Below are 27,974 nucleotides of genomic sequence, written 5' to 3' on the forward strand. Positions count from 1 at the left end.
GTACGAACCGGTATGGTAATGACTCCGGTTTATGCTGATACATTTAATTAAGGCGATTCACCGGAAACGAGCCGGCGGTCACCACAGATTTATGAAATGACATAAATGTCTCGCTTGAGGTGAAACTAGCGTTATGATTTTAGATAAGTTTGGTGATAATGTGAAACGTGGGCCGCGAATGCAGCACGCGACCCGTAATGAGATACTGATAGTTTTTGGAATGTGCACTATCCTTTCTAAGTGTAGGTCTATGGCAGAAATTGAACCAAACATCATCCCCAATTTTCGGCCCGTATAAGTCATTCTAAAATTACAATTCAAGTAGGTATCTAATCATAATCTGCCTTACCTTTTCCCAACTGTGTTGGGGTCGGCTTCCAGTCTAACCAGATGCAGCTGAGTACCAGTGTTTTTACAAGGAACTATTGCCTATCGAATCGAAGACTTGTCTCAAGAATAAGCTTAAAAGCTTGCATTTAATTTAAAATAATAATTTGTGTAAGTAGTTTTAGACAGTAGCTGTTTAAAATATGTAGTTTTCAAACATTTTTGGGTTTTGATATGTGTTAAAGGTGAAGTGTTTCACCCATTAATGCTTACTTATTTACGAGCGTTGAATGGCGTAGCGTGCTTATTGGCGATTTAATTATAACATTCAAATAATATGTAAATTGTACGCGTCTTTATATGTTTGTCAGAGCTTACTTATTGATCCTCCATTTCGTAAATTATTAGAATTACTTGTGGAAAATTTACATAACATATAGGTACTTTATATTAGTTTATTTATACGAATGTTTTTAGCAAGTAATTAAAGAGTTACATCGATGTATTTCTAATTTGACTTGCTTCGCAATTTGCATATTACTGCAAAAGTAATAAAATTATATTCGTAAAAAACGAGTAATGACTATGAAGTATTTTTAACTAATCAAGTTTCGGATTCCTCGTTTTATTATTGTAAAAACATATTTATTGGAATTTAAACTTTGGTTTGAATACCTATTACGTATTTATTTATATACACACTTGATTTAATTAACAGCACAATTGCTTTGTAGCAAGGGCAGAATGTTTATCAAAAGGTACAAAATCAAGACGTATCGAAATTGGCTCATCAGTTTCGGATGTTGTCGGTCACAGACAGAGTGACGCGCGTTACATAATTATGCTAAAAGTGGTTTCCAAACATGATTTAGATTCCAGTTCATTAAACTGTCTCGTAATATAATTAGACTCCTCTTGTAGGTAAATCTGCAAAGGTTTAGACGAAAGATCATTGAAAAAAAAAAATTGTTACCTAATTAAACATTGAATGAACTATGGGCATATGTTTAATTAGCAGATGGTATTAATATATTTGGTAATATATTTTGTCGTTTAATTTATTGGAACTACTAAATAATTATGCATAATTAAATTCAAAATGAATAAGATTTGCAAATGACGTAAATTGATGTTACAATATTACGATACTATGTTTAATGTGACTTATGATCGTAAAAATGTTTCCAATAAAATGATAAACAGATTAAATTTAATAAATTACTAGTTGTGTTCCGTGGATTCATCCTCATCCTCATCTCTCTCATTGGAAATATTATTATATTCCTAGTAATTGTGGTGGCGATTTCAACCGTATAAAAAGCCTACAACGTTCCGAGACAAATGTGCTACCTACCACTGAAAGAACTTTTCAAATCGGCCCAGTATTGCCTGAGATAAGCACCTTCGAGCAAACAAACAAACTCTTCGGATTTCTTTCTCATTCTTAACTTTATATTATAGTAAACTATTTAAAATTCTCATCTAACAATACCGACGACACAATATAATATGTTCTACAAAAAACACAATTTAAATAAGTAATTAAGGCAATCATAAAACGATGACACCAGACTGTATCCGTTACACAATTATTTATTAACAAAACCCGTATAAAGTTCTATGAACAAATATCATGTAGGTATCGGCCAAATTTCCATACGGGGCCATTCGGATTGCGATGTCACAGTAATTGTACGAATATTATATTTATTTTATGCTAATTTCAACATTTCAAACGCTGGCTTCATTATAAATTATACGTACACCGACGCAGATTTAGTATTATTTCTCCAAAATGTGTTTATCTTTAACGGCGTTAGATTATCTTGGTTTATGTTCAATGTGCTCTATTTGATATTTCGTTACTGTCGCATTTAAATATTTTAATGGATTTGGTTTTTATTTGATGCTTTTAGCGCCATCTGTCGTTTTTTGTTGGCCTGTTTCAATTCTGGATGCATTAGCGTCTCATTCACCTTTGACATTAGATTGAATCTCTGCACATTTTAATTGCTTGTAGATTGCAATAGCAGTGGACAGATATAATTCAAGATACCCTATTTTTTTTTTATTTAATTGTAACCCAAGGACTGTTTAAAGTATCAAAATTGTACAAAAAATAATCCTAAGTATCGTCTTTGAACGTAGGCGTTATTCCTTATTCAAAATACGATGCGAAGACAATGAGGCATACAGCCTCATCTGTCAAATCCGTTCAATGTTTTTAAAAGGTTTTTAAGATCGACCCGGGCCGACTTGTTATTGTTATTTATATTAAGTTAAGAATTGCCGGGCCCTTCGCACTTGGCGTTTGAAAAAATTATAACGATCCTTATGGCTCATTTATTTTGACTCCTGATCTAGGCTTTATAAAGTGCATTTTCCCTTGTTCCTGTAAGTACGGGTCAGTAATGGCGAAGGGTATGGAATGCAACGGATTGCGTTCGGCATTAGGTACTTATTTTTTGTTGCTGTGTGAACGGGACAGATGTATTTGAGGATCTTTCGCGAAGTGCACTAATGGGGATTATATGGGATTGCTTGCACCATCACGTCATTTCTTACGCTACATTAGGTGCGACTCTTTTATTTTTTACTTCGACCATATTGATCACAACTATCAACCTTATGGCATAGTCAAGGTATTGTGTAGCGGTCCATGAAAGTTAACAATTAAGTTTACGACGCAATTTCGCAAATTCTCTAGAATCGATTGTGGGTCAATTTGTGGTCATTTGTTTGAAGAATTTCCAATTGTAACGGATTTAAAATGGATATTTCTTAATTGTGATCTTCTCTGTTTGTTTTGTGTTGATTGCTTCATGTCTTAATTTCAATCAAGTCAAACCTATTTGTTAACGGACTCCTTGATTAAGCTTTTGGCTCCTAAATTCAAATTCGAATCGTTCTAGAAGGCCGCGAATTTCGCTGGGTGGTACAAAAAGTGAACTAAGGCAATGTGCGAGGCACTCGATATAGCACATTGGGTCACATTGGGTACCGGTCGTCCTTCGCAGTACAAGCCTGTATAACTTATGGTGCAGCCGCCGACATAACCCACTGTTGCTAATTTTTGGGGATACCAAATTAGAAATATGATCGTGGTTTCTTTTTGTGGGAATGAGAATATTCTGTGGAGTATTTGAAATATTTTCAGATGTAATTGAAGTTGCTTTTTATAGATTGATAATTTTGAAGATAAGCTTTCAGTGTGCTCTTTGAGAACAGATGGATATATCTTTGTAAAAAGACGTTTTGCCAATTTGCCTGCTCAATTATTTACTACATTTTGTAATCTCAATATACTTTATTTCCTCCATAAAAACAGTTATGATCGTAGTTACATAAATAAAACTTCCAACAAAAATGCACAATACCAGTGCTACCATATTTTTATAACAACGAAACCTACATACGTAGAACTTTTTTATGCGTTTTTATCGTCCCTTGCACCTCGTTCCTTGAGAAGGCTGTAAACATTTAATAGGGTAGGTTTACGACGTGAGTGGGAGGGGGGGGGGGGGGGGTTCACAAATTGTTTTAGAACGAGGATTTATATCGTGATTGCAGTCGTGTTTTGGAAATTGAAGGTTTTTTTATACTGACGGGTTCTTAGATTGTTTTGTAAAATATTTTTGGAAGGTTCTAACCGTGATATGTATAAAACGAAGGCAGGTAATAACAAGTAATGTTTAATAGTGTAAGATCTTGTAAATTAATTTTGTACTTGAAGTTAAAAACCGATAATTTTTCTTCTTCTTGCTAAATAAATAACTGCTGACATTTAAGACCCAATATTTACGATTATTATACGATCTCAATAGTATATAAATCTTCACCTTTATGATTTACTACCTTATAAAGCATATATCACAATCCACAAATATGACCTGTAACCAATTTAAATAATTACACCACGAAAAGTTCAAATATTCATCAAGTAAAAACCATATAATTTAAGAATTCGATAAACAAACTCTTACCGGTTTTAAAACTATTGATAAAATAATAACTAAGTATTAATTACATACATACAAACGTGTGTTCGTCTGTATATTAATATAGCACTTTATACAAAAACTTGGAGCTGTCTGTAAAACCGCCAATTACTGCCGACCTCTAAGCTAAGAGATGGAATAATCGTTTTGTACGTAGATTTATTATATGCTCTTCAATTATATAGGAAATTGTACTGATTGCTGCTTACAACAAGATCTTTGAGGAAACTGCTACATGCTCGATTTTACTTATTCTTTACATATGTTTGGCTATGTAGTCCTGAAATTGTTCCGTATCGTAGATATTCAATTCCCCTTTTTTCGTAAAACATTATATATTTTTACATCATTTTATTCAGTGTTATATTAATGCGAAATTACAACTCGCAAAATTACATTCACGGGGTTCCAGGCTTCCAAATACCTGGACAGTTTCATATTTATAGCATGATTCAGCAGTCCTGTGTTATTTACTACAAATCATCGATTCTAACTCATTCTAATTGACTCAAAACAACGTACAAACGACAGCTGACGATAGTTCCTTCAATTCCAAAATCAAGTTCGAAATAACTTATAACTTTGTACGGTGCGCAAAAAATGATTTATAAGTCGAGGCGCCAACACCTGCCCTGCTATCTGTACTTTGGCATGTGCGAACTTAATTTCGGCTACTAAGTTGCTTTTAAGTACCAATAAATTGGCCGAAAGAAGCCATGTATGTTATTACTTGATGGTGATAATATCTAAGTGAGGAACACTGATTTTTGAGCTCGGTAATCATATCTCGATTATTGCTTAGAGGATTTCAAATTCGTTTTGTTTTTTTGGGCTCTGTACAGGGTTGGTGGCGCCATCTGTGTTGTTTAGAATGAAGTATTGTATTGTTGTGACAGTTTTCAGCACAAAAGTCTAGCACATTTCTTTTGAGAATACGTTATATTGCCGTTTTCCAATAGGTATTATTACAGTAATTGGGGTCTATGAGAATAAAAGCACTTATTTGATTCAATATTTTGCGCTGGCAGTTTAAAAGAAATAATAAAGTATAGGTACTGGAAAAAGTTCATTTTTTTGCAGACGAGACAAACACAACAGATGAACAAAAGTCAACCCGAAAAAAATAATCTTTTTATTTCACAAACTAATTACTGCAACAAACGGGAATTTAAATTACACTGTCGTTCGTTTTCACTAGTTTCAGCGTTTGAGTGAAAGGGCGGAAGCTCGCCTCCAAAACTGGGTCAGACTGACTGTCAGGGCCCCATCCCCATCCCATCCCATCCCCACTCACACTTGTCACTCCAACCACCCCCATTTTAGGGTTAATAGTGAAAAATTGAGTGCAGCACGGAGAAGGTTATTTAGTTTCCGCTTTCGTTAATTCCCGTTGTTTTGAAGTTTTAGCTGCCATTCTGTTTTGGTTGAAAATTATGAAGTTATTTTTTTGTAGTTTTGATGGGTTGAGGAAAATAGTTTTTCTTTCGGCTGTAGGGAATAGTGATAAAGTTCTTTTTTCTTTTGAAATATTTAAACAATAAAATTCTCGGCGAAATCCTTATAGAATAAATAATAATAATATCGAAGCAAGATTAAACTTAATCATTTACCTATCAATAACGACGTTCATTTTAATAAAACCGTTTAGATAAAAGCTCAAAATAAAATATACAATGCGTCATTAGACGAAAACAAAACACAAGTCATCGTTTACATAATTAAGTAAATCTAGAATGTTCCAAATATCGAATCTTGCACAACTTAACTTCGTGAATCATCGGCAATGATCGGTAAAACATCCGAGCAATTGATTTGCATACATTGCTCATTATCGGAATACATGGAACCGTGTGAAATAGTTTGGTCTCTTTAGTAAAGTGCCACGCCCACGCATCTTACCTCAAAATTATATCGATGTCAATGGTTTTATGGAGATTTTTATTTCCTTCGCTTCTATTCTAAGTGTTCTTTTTATGGGTGCTTCTATGATTTATTGTTTTTTCTCTGTGTAGCAAATTAATGATTCAATAACACGCATATATAGCTTCTTAGGAATTGGAACTTAAGTCTGTATCTATAAATGTTATTTCGTCAAGCATTGTTTGTTTCTATGCTTTCAAAAGTCTCCTTCTTCAACTTACGTCTTATATAATAAGGATATCAATATCCCATAAGGTCGTATTATTATGGTTTAGAATCGATACCATTATTTCGGCAAGGCATACGTTCAGACCGCGTTGGCATCAACACCTGTCGCTGCGAGCTTCGTTTGTCTGGCTTTGACTTTTGGCAAGTGCTTAGTGATGGGAAAGTTGGGCCCATCGATTATTATATCGATAAGTGCTTAGGTAATTGGGTCGTTTCTAGTAACAAAATCCAGAGAACATAGTACTTATTCAAGGCTGATAATATAACTTCTTTTTATAATATTTTCGTTACACTATCTCATCTGGTTTTCTAGATATATTACGAGCAATTTACTCAAGTGCCAATACCTCTACCGATGAGTTACAAATCAGGAAGCGACATCCAGCGTTGGTTCAATTAAAGCGTAGTAGTCAGACTTTATGGGCAAGTCACGACTTCAGGTCGGCTTTAACAATTACTAAAACAGAAAATTCGTCATAAAACCAATGTAAGTGCTGTTTTGAGAATGACCGTTGACCTTGTTTTATGTCTCTTTGGACTCTTTGTCATAGATTTGTATCTTAATTAAAATTGATCTGCAAAAACTGAGTCCTGGTAATCACTGCTCGCGTGCAAACGGTAATAAGCAATGTTCTAGTTATTAGTACAAATTGAAATAAATGAAAGAAATCTGGACCCAAATCTTGTCCGCCCAAATCAGTTCAATTTCAAAGTTCAGTTCCAAATTGCACTCTTCAATTTTATGACTTCCCTACTTCTAAACAACTGGGTGTTGGATTGCCCAGGTAACTGGGTTGAGGAGGTCAGATAGGCAGTCGCTCCTTGTAAAACAGTAGTACTCAGCTGCGTCGGGTTAGATTGGAAACCGACCCCAACATAGTTGAGAAGAGACTTCGGAGATGATGAAACAACTGGTACTTTATCGATATTCCGCCGCATCCCTATTCTTCCATAATGGTCATTTCGGTAATGGCGTGTCGGAGCCCGCGGGACCGCCGGGAGGGGGCCGCAGTGCCCTTGCGCAGTCGTGCCCTTGCGCGGGTCACCTTGCGCAGGTACGCGCATGCGCCTATTGCGCGCAACCAACCTTTTAACAACAAACAATGCAATTTTGAACTCTAGCAACATAATAATAAGGTTTAATTTTGATTGGCGGTAATGCTTCTTAGGGCTGGACACACGGTTCCGGTATCGTACGGTTATTGATTCCGAAGATTAAATCTAGGTATCAGATTTCTTTCTTTCGTATATCGATTTTCGTTTGATTAATTGATCGAAATTCAATTCTCCCTTTTGTAAATGAAAGTTATTCATGTCTTGTTAAGTTACGAATCCTGGGCTCTGATGTGTAGGTGCTCTCTATTCCTTCAACAATAGGAAACTGCACCTTACATAATATACATCAGATGATATTTTCTCTTCGAAGCCATCTCGTATGACACTACTAGGAACTTACAAGAATCTCATAAGAACCAGATGACAATACTTCTTAGTCTTGTCCCATTATTTATTTCCAACAAGTGTGAACGAGCCTTATTCTAACGAGTTCCGATTTCGGTTTTTTAAGCCAATTGCATTTTATAGGCGAGCGTGACAGGATAATTTAGGAAAGAGTGGGTTTATCTTTTTTGTTCATTGCCTTGCGCATGCGATTCTCAAGTGTCTGCCATTGTTTTTGCCAACCATTGTACTACGATATGTTTAATAGGTATTGAAGTAATAAATATTAACGTTTAACATTCGTTTCTGGTATAATTACGCGCGGTTTTTTGCCAAACGAAGATCGACGTGCAACCATTTTGTTTATAGTCTATGTGTCGGTTTTTTTGACGCCAGGATAAAACCTTGTAATCATATTTTGTTATACTTGTAATTTGCACACGTGTGTCGAGTAAAAAATTGACGATCGGTAATAAATATTGCAATAACATTTTATTATACGAATTAATTTATCACTCGGCGCTGTCAATAAAAAATGCAGCGTCACATTGAAATGGCGGCAAAGATTCCATTACAGAGTTGCCACAGATAAAACATTTCTGACCAAAAAGTTTGATTTCGACCTATGCGTTGTTTGGATGTCTACCGAATATTTCTCACGAATAAGGCTGCCTTATAATAAAGCAAGGAATAAAAAGGGTTTTAGTACTGGGAAGCGAATGATGACGTGTTTGGATGGATTTTTCCTCCTGTCAGTAATTTCTAAAGCTTTCTTCTTAGAAATTATGTGAGTAAAGGTATTAGTCATATTTGAATTACAGAGTCTTATAAGTACAATTCTGATCGGTTATGAAGCAAATAGGTTATAAATAATGGTAAGTCTATGGTCTATCTGGTATCTGGTATGGTATGGTGGATCTAATTGGAATGGATATAAAATTACTACGTACTAGATAAATGCTCGATTTATTGAATGTCTAAACTCTAAGTTTAAACCATATTCCACTTAACTATAAGTTAACATAAACAGTGATGATACGTTAAAATATTATTTTTTCTATTTCAATGTTTGAATGAACCCTGTGAAATTTTTCCAAAAACTGTTTTATTTGATTATTTAATTTGTTATTTATTATTTGTTACAAAAACAATTGGGCAATTAAAGCAGGATATTTATTGTTTCTTTCACAGGAATCATCGCCAACATTGACGCTTTTTTCGTCAAAGGTAAGTATTTCAAAAATCGAACATTGACATCATTCATTGTCATTGCTTGACCAGAAACAAATAATATCCTGCGTTTTTAAATTTCGAATTTTTTTCGTTGTGTTTTATTTTTCGTAATTTCTGTGTACTTTTTTTGTTTGTGTATTATTATCGGGGCGGGTTGTGTTGCATGGTCGTAGACGCCATTCATTATCATCATCGCTGTGTATGCTAATTTGGTGTATTTTAATGTATGAGTGTTAGATGTAATATTATAAGTAATACTTAATGTATATTATAATGTATATAGTTTGTATTATAGTGAAGTTCGAGTATTAATCACAGTATAGCCAGCAACGAATGTTGATAAGCGTTTCAATCATGAAATTGTTGAATTTGTTTCTGCTTTTTTGACGAGTTTGTGTTATTGCTCATTTGCTAGCTTTGTTAATTGCAATATCAACAGGCGTTGCTGAATCGAATATACCTACTAGCTTTTTTGGGTAGTTACTTATGTAAGAGGTAATTTATAAAACATTTAGTTAGTGGTTTAATTCTACTTTTAGAGTGTGTACACTGGAGACTAACCGTCTACCGATAATAATCGATATTTTTTTAAAATAAAATCTTCCAATCAAAGTTTTCAATTCAAAATATAAAAAGCGAAATCTAAAAAAAAACAAACAGTAAAATGCGTCCCATCTAAAAATAAAGCTTTTACTAGAAAACGCGTAAATCACATGTTTTATTTGTTACATAAATTAATTAGGCAGTATGTGTACCGTTTTCACGCAGTTTTGGTTCAATAAAAAAAGTTAATAAACATGAAATTTATGGGCCATAAGCTCTTAGATAAAATATCATATACTTTGGTTTGATAGAAAAGTCTATGCTGATTAGAAAGGTCTGCCGAGACTCCATAGTAGCGAATTTATTAATTACTATAACATATTTGTGTCTGATCAAGAGAAAGATAAGCGGTTCATAATCAAAATACTTAATTAAAAATCTATTTTTATTAATTTTGGTTTTATATTTAAAGCTGTATAAATTTAAGAAGTACTACGTTTTGGTTCAGGTCAAAAGGAACTTATGTCGTTAACTAGTTTCGGTTCATTACTGATGGATATACCTACTAATATTATAAAGCTAAAACGTTTGTTTGTTTGAACTCTTTGACCTCAGGAACTATTGGATCGGTTTGAAAAATTATTTCGATGTTAGATAGCTCATTTATCGAGGAGAGCACTGCATAGTGGTTTCCATGGCGACACGGGTGTAACTGCAGGTACCTACTTAATGCAATTGTAAACATAGACAATGCATTGTTTCATTGAGTTACCTATCAGGTTAGTACAGTCATGAATCCCATCTAGGAGAATCTTTCATCACGATGTTGGTGTTAACAGTTCAAAAACTGTAAAAGGTAAATAAATACCTTCTCCATTAGGAATGTTAATGCAATGCTGATTATTTCGCTAACACACAGTTTTCATATTAATTAGCTAAATAGTTAAAAGCAGGCCACAGTTGTCCCACGAATGTCCGATATCGTCAAACGAGGCAATAAAACGAAACGATGTGATTTGCCGATAATTTCGTAAACAATATTATTGTGGCCTACTGCCAGTTAGAAAGTATTTAATCTGTATATATTACGAATAAATACTGATATGTTGTCAATTTTATAGTTAGATTTTAACGATAAAAAATCTATTTGTCAGTAATGTTTATTTATTTATTTTTTTATGTAAAATTATCGTCATATTTTGCGTTGAAAATTAATTATTTTTATATGTTACCTTATCTGCATTGTATGTCTTATCAGCGGAATAAAAATGATCAGATAAATGAAGATCAAATACTGATCTAAGTATTGATAACCTTAATCGACTATAATAAATTGAACATGTTTTACCACTAAAGTTTTACGGTACAGTCGTAAACATGTCCAGATTAATTTATTTTCAATAATGAGCAATAGAAACCTGTATTAAAAATTATTACGTTAATTAGTTATATTTTCTATTCAAATTATTGTAGCGATAAAATGTAGTTTGTGATAATTAAAAATAATGGCCTTTTTTGTTAGTTTTAATTTCTAATTTAATTATTTTTGGTAGTATTTGTTACTTAAAATTAGCTACACTTGTTAGCAAGTAGTCTTTTAGTCCGCGGAGATATTTCATTTGAGCGAGAACTTAATAACTTAATTAATCTGGAAAAAAAACTTTGATTAATTCATAAACGTAATGGAATTATTTTTGGTCTCGATTAACTGTATCACAAACTTATAAAATATCTTGCTTAGTGAGTACTTTGAACTTTGCTACTCGTACTTAAATACATTTTATCTCTCAAAAGTGGGTGAGAAGTATACATGTACTTTGTCTTTGTATGCGTAAGCTCGGGAGCGCTCAGTAGTGGCCGAGTCGCCCACTCATACAAAGGCAATATGCATATACATTTACACACAAGTATGCCTCACCCGCACTCGTGACATAAAATATCTATGCTACTGTTCTATAATCTTGCTACCGAAAATGTCACTAGCTAAGCCATGTTCCAACATTAATGACCCATTTTCCCCCCACATTTACTACTCTTGCGCAAGATATACATAAACAGATCGTAAAGCTCATGTTTTTCTATCCCTGGACATAGAACATAATAATAATAAATTAAACCTAATGCAATAACTATAAATTGCTGGATCACGTAAACGGGTTTTAATTTTTAAAAGCTTTTACTATTTGTAAGACATGATTATCAAAATTTTAAACTCTCACCAATATTGTAAACTTAAAATCTGCGTATCTCAATTAATGAAAAATACTTAAATAAATAAATAAAAACCCTCCTAGATTTTCCACCATTTTTAGTTATTGGAATACATGCGTTCCGAATAATATTATCTAAACTATACCTCTAGATATGCTTAATACTTATAATAATACTTAATACTTTTGCATTATTTTTATGTATTACTAAAGTGATATCATATCGATGTAATTGTCAATTCTGCTAACTGCGCACAAAAAACTCCAAAGAAACCCAAAAAAACAATGCAATTATATCACCAACACTTGAAATATCCTTCAACAAATAGTCATCATCATCCTTTAGCAAAATTCTAGTAAAGCCCAAATATAAAATGTGCAAAACTTCGGCCACTCATTGCCTAGTAATTTCCTGTATTTAAAAGTAACAGAATCATTTGGTTATTAAGACATATGTACAGTCATCGTATGCTTACTAACTACGTGCGAAAATAATATAGAATGTGAATAATACGAGCTTACAGAACGGATAATAATTCGACTGGGGTTTTTTCAGAAACTTCACATATCAAAATTATCATCGTAGGTAAACTGTCTATAAAACATGGAAAATCCAAAGTTACCTATAGAACTTTTACCTATACATTCTAACATGCTTGCATATTTTACCTTTATTCCCTGTTCCCAAGTTATTTGCGGTCGGCGCAACATGTTTCTTTCTTCCATTTCTCTCTATCAGAGACCATACTAACATCCACTCCCTTCTTATGCATGTCTTCTTTCAGGCAGTCAATCCATCTTTTCCCTTGCTTACAGCTTTTGCTAACCAGTAGTTAAACTATCATACAAGTAAGTCAAATAATATTTTTATTTAACTATCGAGTTACGCGTTGAGTTCACATTTAAAGTAGGAACCTATAGTTACGCATCGCGACCGTGACAATTATAAAAAAAAACAAAGTGCGATCAATCAACGGAATTGTTATTAACACCTCTAAATTCCAAAAGTAAAAAACCCAAATGTCTAAAAGTTCCCAGAGGCGACCTTTGGCGTAATCGCAATTATATCTCAAACAATTAGTCATGTTAGATTTCTCTTGAACAATGTTTCATTGCGGATGATGTTACTCATCGCAATTGGCGTGCCTAGGATGTGAGTAATAGCAAGGATGAGGAGCAAATGGAGTGCTTATTGATACTTGATAATCTTGAATTCAACATGGCGGATGTTGCTTTGGTCAGTTTTAGGAATACGAAGATTTAACAATTGTCAAAATGCTTAGATATTTTTATTCGACGTTATTGGTAAGTAATAGGTACATTTACTATTTATCTGTCGGCACTTTTCGGTGTTCCTGCGTTTTGACCTGGGTGTCGGTAGAACTACGAGTACCTCCTTCCCACTCGTGGATAAAAACTTGTCTTTGTATTAAACATTTTTGTCACAGTTTATAACTGTGCGTTTACCTATAAGCCACCACAGTACAAATAGGTACGACTAGATTTATTCTAAATTTTTTTGAAGATAGTCAGTTTCTTTAAGATCAGCGATCTCCATATTCTGTCCTTCTCCATGGCAATCTGTCAGTTCCTTGCCATTAGTACATCTCATTGCGCTTGTCAATAGAGGTGCGAAGGTGAAATTATTTGCTCGTAAGTAGTGTTGTAGGCGTTATAGTGACGTCATGTTAGCTTTACCAATCATCGGTATTGTCCTGGTTTTTAAGTAGGCTCTTAGTATTATGTTTTATTATGGTCATTGAAAGCAGTGATTATATAAATCCGAATATCTACAATAGTCCAGTCAAATTAGACCAAAAATGAGTGTGAAGTTACATTAATTCACGACAAGCTGAAAATTGGTGAGATCGTTTAAAATATAATAATAAATAAAATTTCAAAGTTCCCCATGTTTCCCCTGTGTATAAAATACATTTTATTAGGAACAGCCAACTTTTTTTTTTACAAATAAAACTATGTTTTTTTTTGAAAGTTCTACGTAGGTACTTTACGCTCGTTGAGAAAACCCGGACTTAAAAATCTGATATCGCCAATTCGCTTCGGACAAGAATGGGGATCCCTTATCCTTCTTTGTATATGTAGAGTTGTTGTGGGTTTGTTCAAACGGCTTACGATTTAAAACAAAAGTCGTGTTTTTCTTCTTGATCTATTCATGCTAGTCGAAAAAAACAAATTTTTAGTAGAGAGGGTTTACATTTTTTACACTCCTAAGAAAAATCAAATTTTACATAGTTTTTTATATTTTTCCCATAAAACAAATCAAATTCCAACAATAATACGCGCATAAAACTAAAACTGCTGAACATGAGTCAGTCCGGCGCGGTACGCGTGCGACGTTGTTTTCTTACGACGGCCCGCGCCGCTCCGGATGCGAGCATGCCGACACCATAGCTTTGGGAATGGTTAGACTGGAAAGTTGCTCGCACTTATTTGTCTATGTTGTAGCAACAGACATTTTTAAATCCAATTGCCCGGTCTTTTGCAGACCAGATTGGGTTTTGAGGCCTTCATAATAACTGTGTAGCTGACTGCTGTTTGACAAGTAGGTACATTTGTCGAGGACGCTCACTCCCATCAGTTTAGTCTCATTCACTTACTCTTGGAAAAATCTCCCAATCTTTACATTACAGCCTTTTTTTTATATCGTCCCACTGCTGGGCAAAGGCCTCCTCTCACACGGAGAAGGATTGAGCATTAATCACCACGCTTGCTCAATGCGGGTTGGTGATTTCAGACTATATAGTCCAGGTTTCCTCAAGATGTTTTCCTTCACCTTTTTATCAGCCATTGGTGTCTAAGATATACTTAGAAAGTACATACAAACTTAGAAAGTTGCATTGGTACTTGCCTGACCTGGATTCGAACCCGCGCCCTCATACTCGAGAGGTTGGTTTTTTGCCCTGCTATGTATTTATTGGTAGTAGTAGTAGAAGAGTATTATTTATAAACTCAAATCATCAAATAAAATAATTTGTTTATTAATTTTACTCATAAATAGAAATAATTTGCCCATTCTAAGTCCTTCCTAACTCTACACCTAAGAAAAGTCACATCACATCGAGATATTCAGTAAAGTACAAGTGAAGTGTCTCTGCTACTAGAAATAGCTGCTACTACGGAGGGGCGGGAGGGGAAGGCGATGTACTTGCGGGGCGGGAGGGGAAGCATATACGTTTCCGTCGCGGGAAGCACGTGGCGATTGCGTTGATTTTTTTTTTTTTCTTTATTTTGTTTTATTTTAAATATGGAAGGTATGAGTAATTTTTAAAGAGCTATTAGTATGTCCTTCTTGTTGGGTTACGTGGTCTAATGCATGTAGACGAGTGAATGGGTTTTCTAAGAATTTTAAGGAGGTTAATGTATTTTTTTGTTTCGTTGAATAAAAAATGGGATAGACTAAGATTAATATTTGCGTTTTGAATTAATTATTTTTCAACATGTGCTAAAATTATATTTACTGTAACGAAAGAAAAAATATTTTCTTTCATGTAGTGTCATACAAAGTATCAATCACAAGGGGGAAAAAAGACCTCTGAAAAGTAAATTTTATTGCACATCTAAATCGTGGAAAAGTATGATTTAGTTTTACGTCCCGGTAAACCCTATCGATCTTTTTATTTCTCCGATATTGAAAAATCCTTTTTTTCGTTGGAAAAGAAACGAAATTCTCTTTAGTGATTCGAATAGCTTACTTTACTATGATAAGTGAGGTTATTAGTAGGTCGTTGTCAATCGGATGTAAAGGGGGGGCAATTTGTAATCAGTTGTCTATTCATGGCCCTATGCAAATGTCAATCATTTCCAAGTAGTAGTAGTAGAAGTGGTAAATTTTAGTGTCATTGTAGGGCTTAAATATTCTTAGTAAGAGGTATTACTTTTCCCTTTCAATATTTTGCTTACTAGCTGTTCCTTGTAGATCCAACCGCAATCCATCTCAAAGGAACTTAAAAGTCAGTCCCTCATGTTTTTTCTCGGTCTCTCTAGACTATACTTGTGTGCCTCAAAATCTGTTCAGTAGTTTTGACTTGAAAATCAGACATGCAGATCTTTCGCATTAATACATTTTGTAAGGAATATGAGGCATCGTTTCGAGCCAATACAAACCTAAAACACCAGTCCAAATCCAAATACTTATTTAACTTCACTCTTAAACCAATACACCATCAATACCCACACTTACTGACCAGACCCCATCATCTAGATTAATAACCCTCACTACATGTAAGTTAGTACACGAAGTACTTTGCATTGAAAACCCATGGGATTTATGGCTAACATTACCCATGGTACAGACGCCAGTAAATCCCAGCACCTATAATAAACGTATAATCTTTATAAATTCTAACTGACCAACTTGTGTGGACTAGGAGTGTAGAAAAGGGGAGATGTGTTATCGATAAAGTAGAATATCGAGTATTGACTGTGTGATTTTGTCGATAAAATGAGGTATAAAGTTACTATAAAAATGTAAGTGAACAAGGCCTATAAAGTTTTAGAGATTTTATAATTTATTCAATGATATTGTAAGAGATAGACTAATTTTGAAAATGTTAGCACTCTTTGGCGAAATTGAACAGACGCTTGATGGTTTAAATTTTGCTATTATTAGGATTGTTCTATTCCATTTTTTAAATTATGTTCTTGTTCTCGTGTCAAAAACAGAGGTTTCAAAATTTTCCATCATTGTAAAAATCCTTATCAAATAATTCCACTCAACTTCAATCTCAACAATTTCTTCGTACACTTTGTATGCGTAATCTCAAATACCGTAGTCGTTTGTATGTAAAATGTCTACGATCAGAGGTACTAAGATATCTGACCGGCGAGCAAGTAGACCGCGGGTACATATTTCACTGCGGTGAGGCAACGCGACGTCGCCAACCGAAATAATACAGAAACGTGTGGGTGGGATGCACTCGCTTACACCGTGGACGTAGGAAATAGTAGATGTGACAAACTGTGGAAACTAGGGCCAAGAACTATGGAAAAGAGGCTACTAAACTGCAGATTTGAATTTGTTTAGAAAGGGTACTTAAGTCAGGATAGTTTGGGAATGGTATGTACTAAATGTCTTGGCAAAAGGTGCGCGGAACCTAGCCATTTGTTTCGCATTTGCATTTTTACTATATGTATAACGGGTGTGTCGTACCTAATCACATTAAATCCTATCACATATACTTTATGATATTCTATGGCGAATTGTAAAAAAAATAACCTAATCCATTCAGTGGTTTAGCCACAGGAGTCATTTTTCGTTTTCATAATTTACAACATCATGTGTAAAGCAGAGATAAAGTTAGGAGTATCGAATGTTTTGATCAGTTGACATCTGTCAATTTTCAAGAGAGAATTTCAGTTGTTTGTAATGACTGACATGTATATGGTGTTCTTATTTTCGCACATTTTTATTCTATTTACTTTGTTCGAAAAATTCATTTTTTTATTTTTATTTTTCCTTTGTGTTAATCGACATATATTAACCAGTATACTAACGCATTTCATTTAATGTGCTTATGAACGACACACCCGATATATTCTGGTTGATGTATGTAGATACAGAAGCTGCCTTGCACAACAATTTAATTAAATAAAAATATTAAAATACAACGCCCATTTAAAATCATACTACAGCATTTACCTATTTCCACGGACAACGTGACAAACACTACCGCCTCCACAGCCCTACGGACCATCATTCAAGTATTTTTATAATGTCTCTGTAAGTTTAATCCGGTCGCTAGCATTATTCACCGGTCGTTGAGCGATATACACTCGGCTCGCGATTGGACAACACTATGGCTCCTTTGATTTAGCTGTGGCGCCTCGTTCTAGAGAATAAAAATGATTTTTATTGAGAATTATTAATGGCAGTTATGTAAGGGATATGTAGGAGCCGGTGCGTTTCTTTTTGATTTGTTTTTTTTTTTTCGTTTTGTGACTACTGTGGTTTTGTGTGTAAATTCGAAGTAGTATTGATTGTGGATTTTTATTAGGTAAACTGGTGATCTAATTTATTCTGCAAGACGTAGTCTTTATTATTTTCCAAAAGTTGATAAATAGGTAAACGTTTCTAACGATTTTTTCAAATAAAAGTTTTTAAAATATCCTTTTAGGCCATCAACTGAACAACAGTTGCAACCAACATACAACTCTGGACACTTATTTCAATTACGAAAAACATGTTTTACTAACTAAACACTAATTTGGGTATCATCAATCATTAAAATTGCAGCATTAACTCAACATCACCAATATGAAAAACGCCTGAAATTCCACCGCACTACGTGACCCGAGCTGGATCGAGCAGATTACAAAGTACACACAGAAATAGCCAGCATGTACCTACGTAATTGTAAAAATAAAATGTTTGTTTTGACGGAGAGCTGTCCCCCATACTCGATGGCTTCCTTATGTCGGTAGAGTGGTGTTATGTGTTCAACAAGATACAAATAAAGTTGATAAAACCTGTTGGTTTGTCAAAGGAGATATGGTCCTTTTAGTATCCTTGTTTATTCGACACGACTTCTATGGATTCTTGAACGTTAAATAATATAGAAAATTTAAAATATTTTTTGCAGATGGAGTGTCAGACTCTTTCTGACTTAAACCTACCATGTTGCTTCTGAAGCCCTTTGTGTACCAGGGCCACGGTTACTCTCGCGAACAGTCCAGGAGCCCTGGCAGTTCCGTGAACGTTCTCAGTTGTAGGTACCTATTTTATGTGTGGTGCATCAAAGGACCAAAGTCCAATCTCATTTTGTGTAAGGTTGAAAAGTTTTTACTGTATGTTATCTGTTTTAAAAAAGCCCACACTTACACGAGCGTTACCCACATTTGTCCATTATCAATATGGTACATCATCCCTGTACTTAACATTGAAATAATATCCGAAATCACGAAAGAATTATAGCGAATTACTCTCAAATAATGCCAATAACACTTGTGAACGCGATATATGCGTATGCGCGCTCAATCATAACAACATTTAGTTTGGCGATGCCACGTGCTTCTTTGACATACCACAGAATGGAAAAACAGAAGTTGCACTTCGAAGATCTTCAGTAGCGACTGCCTATCACCTCCTCAATTCGGCTTACCCGGGCAATCCGATACAAATAGGTAATACTAGATGTCAGATAATCGCTAGCGCCCTAGCTAAATGTACCCGTAAAAAATCTGTTACATATAAATAGTATGTATTTATGTCAATGAATCTTCGGTAAACATCTCCACAGTACAAAGTACCGCGTAACTGAATAAAAATGTGACAAATATTTGAATTACAAGAAATGTGCGCAAACGCCCTATTTATAGATCGTACTCACATTCTTTATAACTCGAGCTATAAAAATTACTTTAAATTATGTGTAGTGACTTTAGTGTCTTGATACTGCGAACGTCTTTATTTTCGATCTAAAAATAAACCTTATTTCGTGGTAAAGTCTTGTATTACGGAATATTAAGAGTATCCAGATACTCCAGACCACAACAGTCGGCTGAAAGTTGTCAATCTTTTTTTTTAAGAAATTCTTGATTCCAATCTATATTTTCAGTGGTTCTGATACCAGATAAGTACAGTACCGGACAAGTGATATGTGTTGCTGGGGTGTTTGTTGCGCCACTTCTTCTTCCAAGCAAAACACATAAGAAGTGGTGAAGGGCGGGCGTTTTGGAGGCTGTCTTTTGTTTTTGACGTTCGAAAAGTGCTGATTTATCAGCCTAATTTGAATAAACGTTTTTGAATTTGAGTTTAATTTGCGTACTGGTATTTTGGAACTGATTTATCAGCCCTATCGGCCGACTAAAAGTTTGCAGTGTGCTTTACTCTAAGGTCGATTTACAAGTTCATTCTAAGGGTATTAACTTTTCACATAAGTATCGAAGTTTGGTTTAGTGCTTCGTTAAGAACTACTTCTAGACACGATAGTCTTGTCGTGTCTTGTATTATTTTTGTTGTAAAGAGGTTTTGGCTATATTGGCATAATATGAAGAAGCTTTTTTGTATTTCGACTTTTCTTAGTTATATTTTCCTAGTGTTTGATTTTCCCGATCCTATTTTATTGAAATGTTTTTACTAAGCATTATGTTATTTAATTGAAGATTTGAGTTTAAACAACTTTTAAGAAATTAAATTAAGACCAGGAATTTAGGCCATAGGTACTTAACACAAAAATAAATACAAATTGGAAAGTCATAACGCACAGCCCACGAAATTCGAATAAAAATAATTGTTCCCAATCATTACCTTAGGTGTTCATCAATACTTTCAATCACATAACAATTATAAATTGGCAAAAAGTATTAATACTGCGAGTAGGTATGTTATGTACCGTCCGCAATTTATTCAAATGGCGATGTTCTATCAATCAAGTTTTCGGTTTTATGGTCCCAATTAACTTGCTAACGGTACTCGCACTAAAACTTACGCTAAATGAACATTGTTTTGTTATTATTTTGGCAAACTGTTGTGCTAGTTTTCCCTCCTTGCTCTGCCTGGCATAGAGATGTATGTATCTTGCGTCTTGCATTTTTCTTAGCAAATTGTTTAGCGATGTTATAGAGTTACAGGGGAATTATTTTTAGGTTCTTCCATCATTTGGTCGGTTCAATCTTCGGTCATTTTATTATTTTATTGTATCTACATAAAATTTCTAATTAGCTCTTATCTTATAACTCTACTAACACACTGATTATTCGTAAAATAATTATTTTGCGATTTCCCTAATTCGCCTACCTCGGTGTATGCATCAAAAGCAAACAAACAAATCGATCCACAAAAGTCAGATGTAGTGAAAATTACTCAATTTGTCTCGGTATTTTCGCGCAGTGCTGGCGCAATTCGCGAAATAATGATATCAATCATAATAGCTTTAACGGCGGTACACACAAAATACGTTGGATAAAGTCCGTTAGCGAAACTATTATTATTTTCACTTATATTCAGTTACGTTCGTTTAATAGCCCAACGAATTGTTTTATAAAAACTTGCGAAATACTTGATTGGTTTATATCGTTAATTGTTAAGTGATATTAACGTCTTATTCTTGGAGTATGTTTCCTGATTACTGTAGGCTCCTCGGAGCGTTATTTTCTGGTTCCAGATTATGACCAGAGGCATTAGGCATTAGGCAATTCATTTGTACCTATACGAATTATTTTATGCAAACCTCGCACCTACTTCGAATAAAAAGGTCAATAAAGTCTGTTAATAAGTACAACCTTTAAAAAGCTCTTTAACGAGCTGAAATGTCGTAATAAATAACATAGCAAAAATATTTAACTAGCAGATTCCTGAGAAAACAGCCAAAAATAAATCCTGCTCTTTCAAATACAAACTATGTATGTACCTAGGTATCTAGACACTTCAAAGACATGAACCCACTAAACTTACATCAAGATTACCATCAACAATCAAACAAAACCATTTTTAAAAGAATCACTTAAATACTTAAATAAAAAACCGATGTAAATAGTGTGGAAATCGCCATAAAGATTAATGTAGACTAAGGTGTACTCGACACGTGGAGCGGCGACGTCTCTGCCTCGCGTGCGCACCTAATTGTCTAACTTTGTACGTTACGCACCGTGCTGCGTTTGTGTGAGGGGCGTTACTGGCTTAGGGGGTTGATGTGAATTGCTATAATATGTTAAAAAAATATATATTTTAAAAGTAGCTGTTACTGCGTGGGTTATGTTGCCAGATCAATATAGTAGCCTATGTTACTTCTAAGGCTGTAGACTACCTATCTGTGCACCTTTCAATAGTTTGATAATACCTACCCAGTCTTACAAACAACTTTGGAGCAATTCTAAAATATGGATGCAATTCATACAAAATCCTGGAAAACTACGATACATTTAATAAAAATGTGAACAAAATGAATTGTGCCAAACAATAACTACAGCACAATACCTACATTTGAAACAACAAAAATACATTTCGTCTGATTCGTATCTAATAATACTCTGTTTTTCCATACAATTATTAAGCAGGCGACGTAATCTCACTGCTGTTCATCACTTACACAGTTGGCAACACTATAAGAATTTCCACTAAACAAATGAACGATCCCAAGTGTTTTAAATATGTGGGACGCGGGAAAATTCTTTCATAAGTTTGCAACACAAGATTAATAGGGCTTTCTTGTTGTATATTTCAATGTTTAATGCGTTTGTTTGTTTACTGAAATGTTGGCGCCGTGGTTATTATAACTAATTTGTCTTTTTATTCAAATTATATCAGATCTTTTAATATAAAAATAATAATTATTTAAAATATACGTAAAGCTATTTTATTTATTTTTTTAACTGTTAAAAAAAGTGGGCTAAAATTAAGTGCAGTAGACAGATACTATCTTCCAGTAACTGTGACAATGTAAACGGGTCTACTGCAAGTGCGTGCGTCCAATACTTACCCGACTTATTCGAGGGAAATGCGGATTGTGTGAAATAGACTTGGCCATCACCTTCAACTAATGTTTGAGTAATATTTGTATGATTAGAGTTTAGTTTTAATGGTTAATGAGGTTGTTTGTTTAACTGTTTTTCGTTTGTTTAGGTTCACGTTTATCGTGTGCTTTTATGTTATAGGTACATAGATAGTAATAATTTTTATATAAGGAAAGACAAATATTAGGTACATGCATTACCCTAAGTGTCCTTATTAAAGAGCTTTGTCATAATTGGTACTTGAAAGCTTTGCTAAAGCGGAGATGAGTTAATTTTTCTCCACCTACCAATTCCGATGATTATAAAAACGTTTGTAGGAATGCAGTTACCTACTAATTCAGTCCGTTTTATTGCTGAAGTGAGTCATACTTTAGAATTTTATATGAAATGGAGTTTTTTTAAAGAAAGTCGAAATAGACCTCAAAGCGAGACAATTTGGGCTAAATAAAATATCAAATTATGTTCGTTCCGACAAGGACCCCTAACAAACAAAAGTAGAAACATTACAACGAAAACGTTTGAAAACTCTTGATGACTGGCAATTATTTAGCGGAAATAAGTTCTGCGGTGTTGCGTGCGCGCCGGTGCCACGCCATCGCAGCGACACCACAACATTGCCGACTTTCTTTTACAACTTACCATGCCACCATTAACCCAAGTGGTAATGTATGAACAATATAGCTACCAGTAATAAAGAATAGTTTTGACAGTCAGACAGGTGTTAAATTTATAAGTTGGCGTGTTTATATCTGCGATGGTATCGCCCTAAGTATCGTGGAAGCGCCTCCGTCGGCTGTTTAGTGTTCTTTGGCGTTTTATTGCGTTCATAAATGTTAATTTTATGTAAGATTCTCTGGATTCTTCCACCTTTTTGTTCGGCGTTGCGGGTGACGTGTGACGCGCGATTTAAGGACCACGATATCTGTTCTAAATGGTATTTGTATCGGCTTTATCTGATACTTACATTGACACTTATTTTTTTACGATATTGTACCGATCTTACTGAAGCGTAGCAACAGGTGAACGACAAAGATTTTTTGACGATGTTATGCAATGAGAATTACTAGGTTAACTGTAAGAACTTACAGCTAGGATTGCCTAGGATAGTGCTTTGGTTTATATTACGATGGGATGTAAAGGGATCTAGAACAAAAATAATTCTAGTTAATGTACCCTGAATCCACGTGGCGAGCTTCATAATCCCCTTCTACAAGTATCCTAGAATAGATTGATACATACAGATAAATAGAGCATAAGAATCACGCGCACGACATGATATATAATCCATTTTCCAGCAGAGAACATATTTAAAACGAAAACACAACATAACATAAAGACGTACAATTTAACAGTAAACAAAAATAAAGATTGAAATCTTCCACTCGTATGAAAGAAAAGCTGAAACACGGAAATGTCTCGTTCCTGTTTCCAAAAACGCATGCATTTACTCCACTTGAGGTGAACGCACTCTCATTAAAGGGCCACTGGTTTAACATCCAGTGTAGCATCCATTGACACTTTTATTCTGTGTACTAGATACGGCAGTTGAGTGAGCCGCCGATGTATAGAGAACAGAGTGTCACATTACGCCGCCAACGCGAGCCCTTCTTATTTTTATTTTGTCAAATTGTAACTGAAATAAACTGGAGTGAGTAATAAAAATACCATCGGTACTGTTATTGCAGCGGTCTCGAAATAGAGGTGTCATGGCGTCCCCTGGCTGGCCACTTGTCGTGAGGATATGTTAATAGATAGGATGTAACCGGCGGATAAGAAGCGCTTGTTTTGTTTTCAGCGCCGCGTTTAGATTTCGTGTACGTACGAATGACTTTTAGATCACGCTTTTCGTGGATGTTTTTTTGGTTTGATATGTCTGAGATTTTATTCTTACTTTGGTAGTATCTCGATAGCGCATGCCATGTAATATTATGTTGTTAGGTTCTTAGGTACCTTCTCCCTCCAGGGGGTTTTATATAGCGTTAAACGGCTCTTCTCAGATGCAAATCTTAGGTCTCACAGGTCAAGATATATGGTGTTTTAAACTTTCTGTAAAAGTCTTCTAATATGCAAACATAACTGCTTCAATCTGATAGCGAATATATTACAGTAATTGGATTACATTTCAGTTAATCCCTCTTTTTTGTAGGAAAATGACCCCTTTCGCTCTAGGTGCAGTGCAATTTCAATTTCAGCTCGTACTTAGGTACCTGAAAGTCGCAAATTATAATTATTTTTGTGTAGATATTTTCATTGAGTAAACAAATATGAATAGTAGCGATTAGTTTTTTTAACGGAATACTGAAATAATAAGCCATAATTTAAAAAAGATTAAGTAAATGATAGATGCACAGATGTTTCTGGTCTCTGTTTCTTTAATTAGTTTTTGTAATATGTTCAGATTACGTAGTGTGTCATTTTGATCTATTTGAAAAACAGGATGCTTGTAATTCTTTGCAGTACAAGTGTAAAATTGCGGAATGCAATACCTCATTTTGTAAGTCGGTTGACGCAAATGATGTCGTCGAGAATTTAAAAGCATCCTTCGTCTAATTTAAATCTGTAATGATTAATTGAATTAGGGAAAAAAATGTTACTATTTGCATTGAAGTAATTATTCGTTTATCTATACTTTCTCTTATAAAGCCTATCTATACGTATTTTTATAAAGCTGAAAAGAGCGTTAGCCTCATCGATTTGATCTCAGGAACGATGTGAATAATGATTTCAGTGTTAAATAGCCCATTTATCGAGGGTGGGTGTACTTAGGCTACTTTTTATCCTGACGCTTGAAGTACAGTATTTTCAGCTCAGTCGCTAGACCTGAGTTTGCCTTCTATGCCAATTTTTTTTTCATAGTTTAGAAAAGCTGATCAATCATCTCCAGCCTGACCGCGTCAAGCGTTGCTTAACCTTATGACCAATCGACCCGAGCCACTGTTACTTACTCAGCAGTAGGTACCAGTACTGCAGAAAAGGAAATGCTTTCCAATCATTTTACCCCCAGTTTGAGAGCATTATAACTCCAGTAAATTGCCATTTTCAATCCAAAACGAATCGCAATATTGAAGCCATTCACAAGTGCAGCGGACGCAAAGACAACTCGTTCCTTTTGCTGTACATAATTATTAACAGTCTGAAATAGACGCGAGTCGTTCACCCGCCGACATATTTGGTTAACTTGCCGTTTATATATAACTTCTTATTTATGTAAGTACCTAACTGAATTGTGAGGCGAGGTGACACTCGGGAATTGGGAGTAGGAAAGTTTTTCTATATTATCTGTACTTGGATTTTATTTGTTTGGTTTGTTTTGTAAGCAAAGGTGTTACTATTGCTTCTTCTGGGCAAAATGATTGAGCAAACAGTAACGAAAGTGTGCGAAAAGTTCTAAATACAGATTCTTGCAGTAAAGAACATAGCGCCAGTGTTAATTGGCTTGGCTTGTTTTTACCACCAAAGACTATCGTTAGACCCCTTTCAGTGATATTCTTTAACAGAACGAGTTAGTGGAAATAACATTTTAAATTGTTTTATGTAATATTCTTATAGTATCTAGCCGTATATTAACAACCGCTTCTTATATCTCATTCTGTGAAATATCCATGAAAACAGCAAAACAGTCATGCATGAACACATTTTTGCGGTTCGCACACGTCACAAAATATTTCACACGCATGTATCTGCAGATATTTCCTGAACTTTAGAACTCTTTACGATCATCAATCTTGTAGCATCGCAACAAAAACCACAGGCGCCTTAGGGCACGCATATCAAACAATAAACCGAAAACAATCCATAAAAACTGCTTCATTTTAATGAACAGCGATCGCGTAAACAACATAAAATATTACAGGAAAATATAATAAAAAAATATTCAAAAAAAATGGGTCATAGAAATAATGTCTGGAGATTCAATCAACGTTGCAATTCGGATGCCACCTTAAGCAGTTTGGGCAATAAGCCAATAACTAAAATGTGTGAAAAAACTATTTTGTTTTGCTCGCGTATTATTTAATTTCATGTTACTATTGCGCAAATGTTACCTACGACACATCGCCTACTGTTTCGTCTGAGTGAACACTTTATATTAAACTGGCGGTCGTCCAATAAAACTAACTTCTTAATACATATTTCATTTCATTCATTAACGATCTGCTGAATTTTATTGATGGACTATGAAATATGTTTGTGAACATAAATCTTAATTTTTGTTTCTTTAATTTCATCGCTTCGTTCAACCATTTATTCGTATTTTATTTAATACTGCATGTTTAACACTGTATATTAATGATCTGTAAATCAAATTCTATGCAAAAAATCATCAAAATGTTTCCAGATTTGTTTTGGTACTACTAGCGCCACCTGCACACTTTTCCTAGAACTATAAACTCTAACACTGAAGTGAACGCCATCTAGTGACGAAGTTCGTAAATGTGCTTGAAGCTTCTGCAGTCAAACCTTTGTGAAACGAAACTTCGCGAGTTTTCCTGTTATTGTTAGTGTGGCAAAGTTTCTGCAGAGGGCGCTTTTGTACTTACGAAGTTTTCAGTTTTTACAGAAAACTTCCAAACTAATATTATAAATGCGAAAGTAACTCTGTCTGTCTGTCTGTCTGTCTGTCTTTCTGTCTGTCTGTCTGTCTTTTCTTCACGCCTAAACTACTGAACCGATTTGTGTGAAATTTGGTACAGACATAGTTTGAAACTTGAGAAAGGACATAGGATAGTTTTTATTACAAAAAAAAATAAATAAAAATAAAATTATTCCATTCCATCTATTGGTCAAATCAAAAATCTGCTGGTAGTCAGTATTCCACGCGAACGAAGTTGCGGGCAAAAGCTAGTATTTCATATTTCAGAGAACTAATATGGGTTGTAGGAGCTTACGTTTCGGACGAATTATTATTTACGATTATTCATCTATCAAAGTGAGTTTACAGATTTAACTTTCGTTATGACTCAGTTCAATCTCTCCCGACGCATAAACGGTAAAGCAACGACTTAGAATTTCCTTTCAAGAATACATCTTAAACTGGGCAGATGAAATATTTTAAAAACATTTTGAGGCACTTAACATTTCGACGCGATGAAACACCTACTTTTGTTTTATTAATTGCCTTCTTATGTATTACAATTAAATAATAAGACAATAGTATCAGTTGCCAGTTACTCTTGACAGATCAATGTCGATTGACGCGGAACCACTGGCTATACAGATCTCATCCATAATTACCAACAAAATACCATCCACGTTACAAGGAATTATAGACTCTATGCCAATGAGTTAAGGTTGATATCAAGTGCAGGGTTAATGTTGTTAGGACGTATTCTCGTAATATGAAAATAGTTTTGGCAGTATGTAAATATTGTTATGTTTGGTTTCCATTGTGCGTTCTGTTGATCATGAAAATGGCATGATTTATGAAGTAGAATTTTGAAAACATGAGCTTTATTCTGAAAACGGGGCAGATTTTTAAACGTTTGCATTTTAGGAGACGTTATTAATTTATCGCCGGATTTCTGATCATTCAGCCGATATAACTTTGAATATAAAACTGAATAATTTATGAATGTAAACATAATGTGTATTATGTTTATGTATTGTG

At 34.5% G+C, this 27,974-nt stretch overlaps 1 protein-coding gene across 5 annotated transcripts in view; it reads left to right on the forward strand.

Annotated features, from left to right (window-relative positions):
* LOC124646101 (voltage-dependent L-type calcium channel subunit beta-3) overlaps positions 1–27,974 on the forward strand; it is a 133,499-nt gene that overhangs the window by 72,376 nt on the left and 33,149 nt on the right. For 4 of the 5 annotated variants that reach the window (XM_047186148.1, XM_047186147.1, XM_047186149.1 and 1 more), the window contains one exon: positions 9,105–9,140. The exons of the other annotated variant lie outside the window; for it this stretch is intronic. In XM_047186148.1, the coding sequence (XP_047042104.1) occupies positions 9,105–9,140 (36 nt within the window). The remainder of the gene's footprint in view (positions 1–9,104; positions 9,141–27,974) is intronic. 5 annotated transcript variants of the gene reach the window in all.

This window comes from Helicoverpa zea, chromosome 3, assembly GCF_022581195.2.
Source record: "Helicoverpa zea isolate HzStark_Cry1AcR chromosome 3, ilHelZeax1.1, whole genome shotgun sequence".
Lineage (NCBI taxonomy): Eukaryota > Metazoa > Arthropoda > Insecta > Lepidoptera > Noctuidae > Helicoverpa > Helicoverpa zea.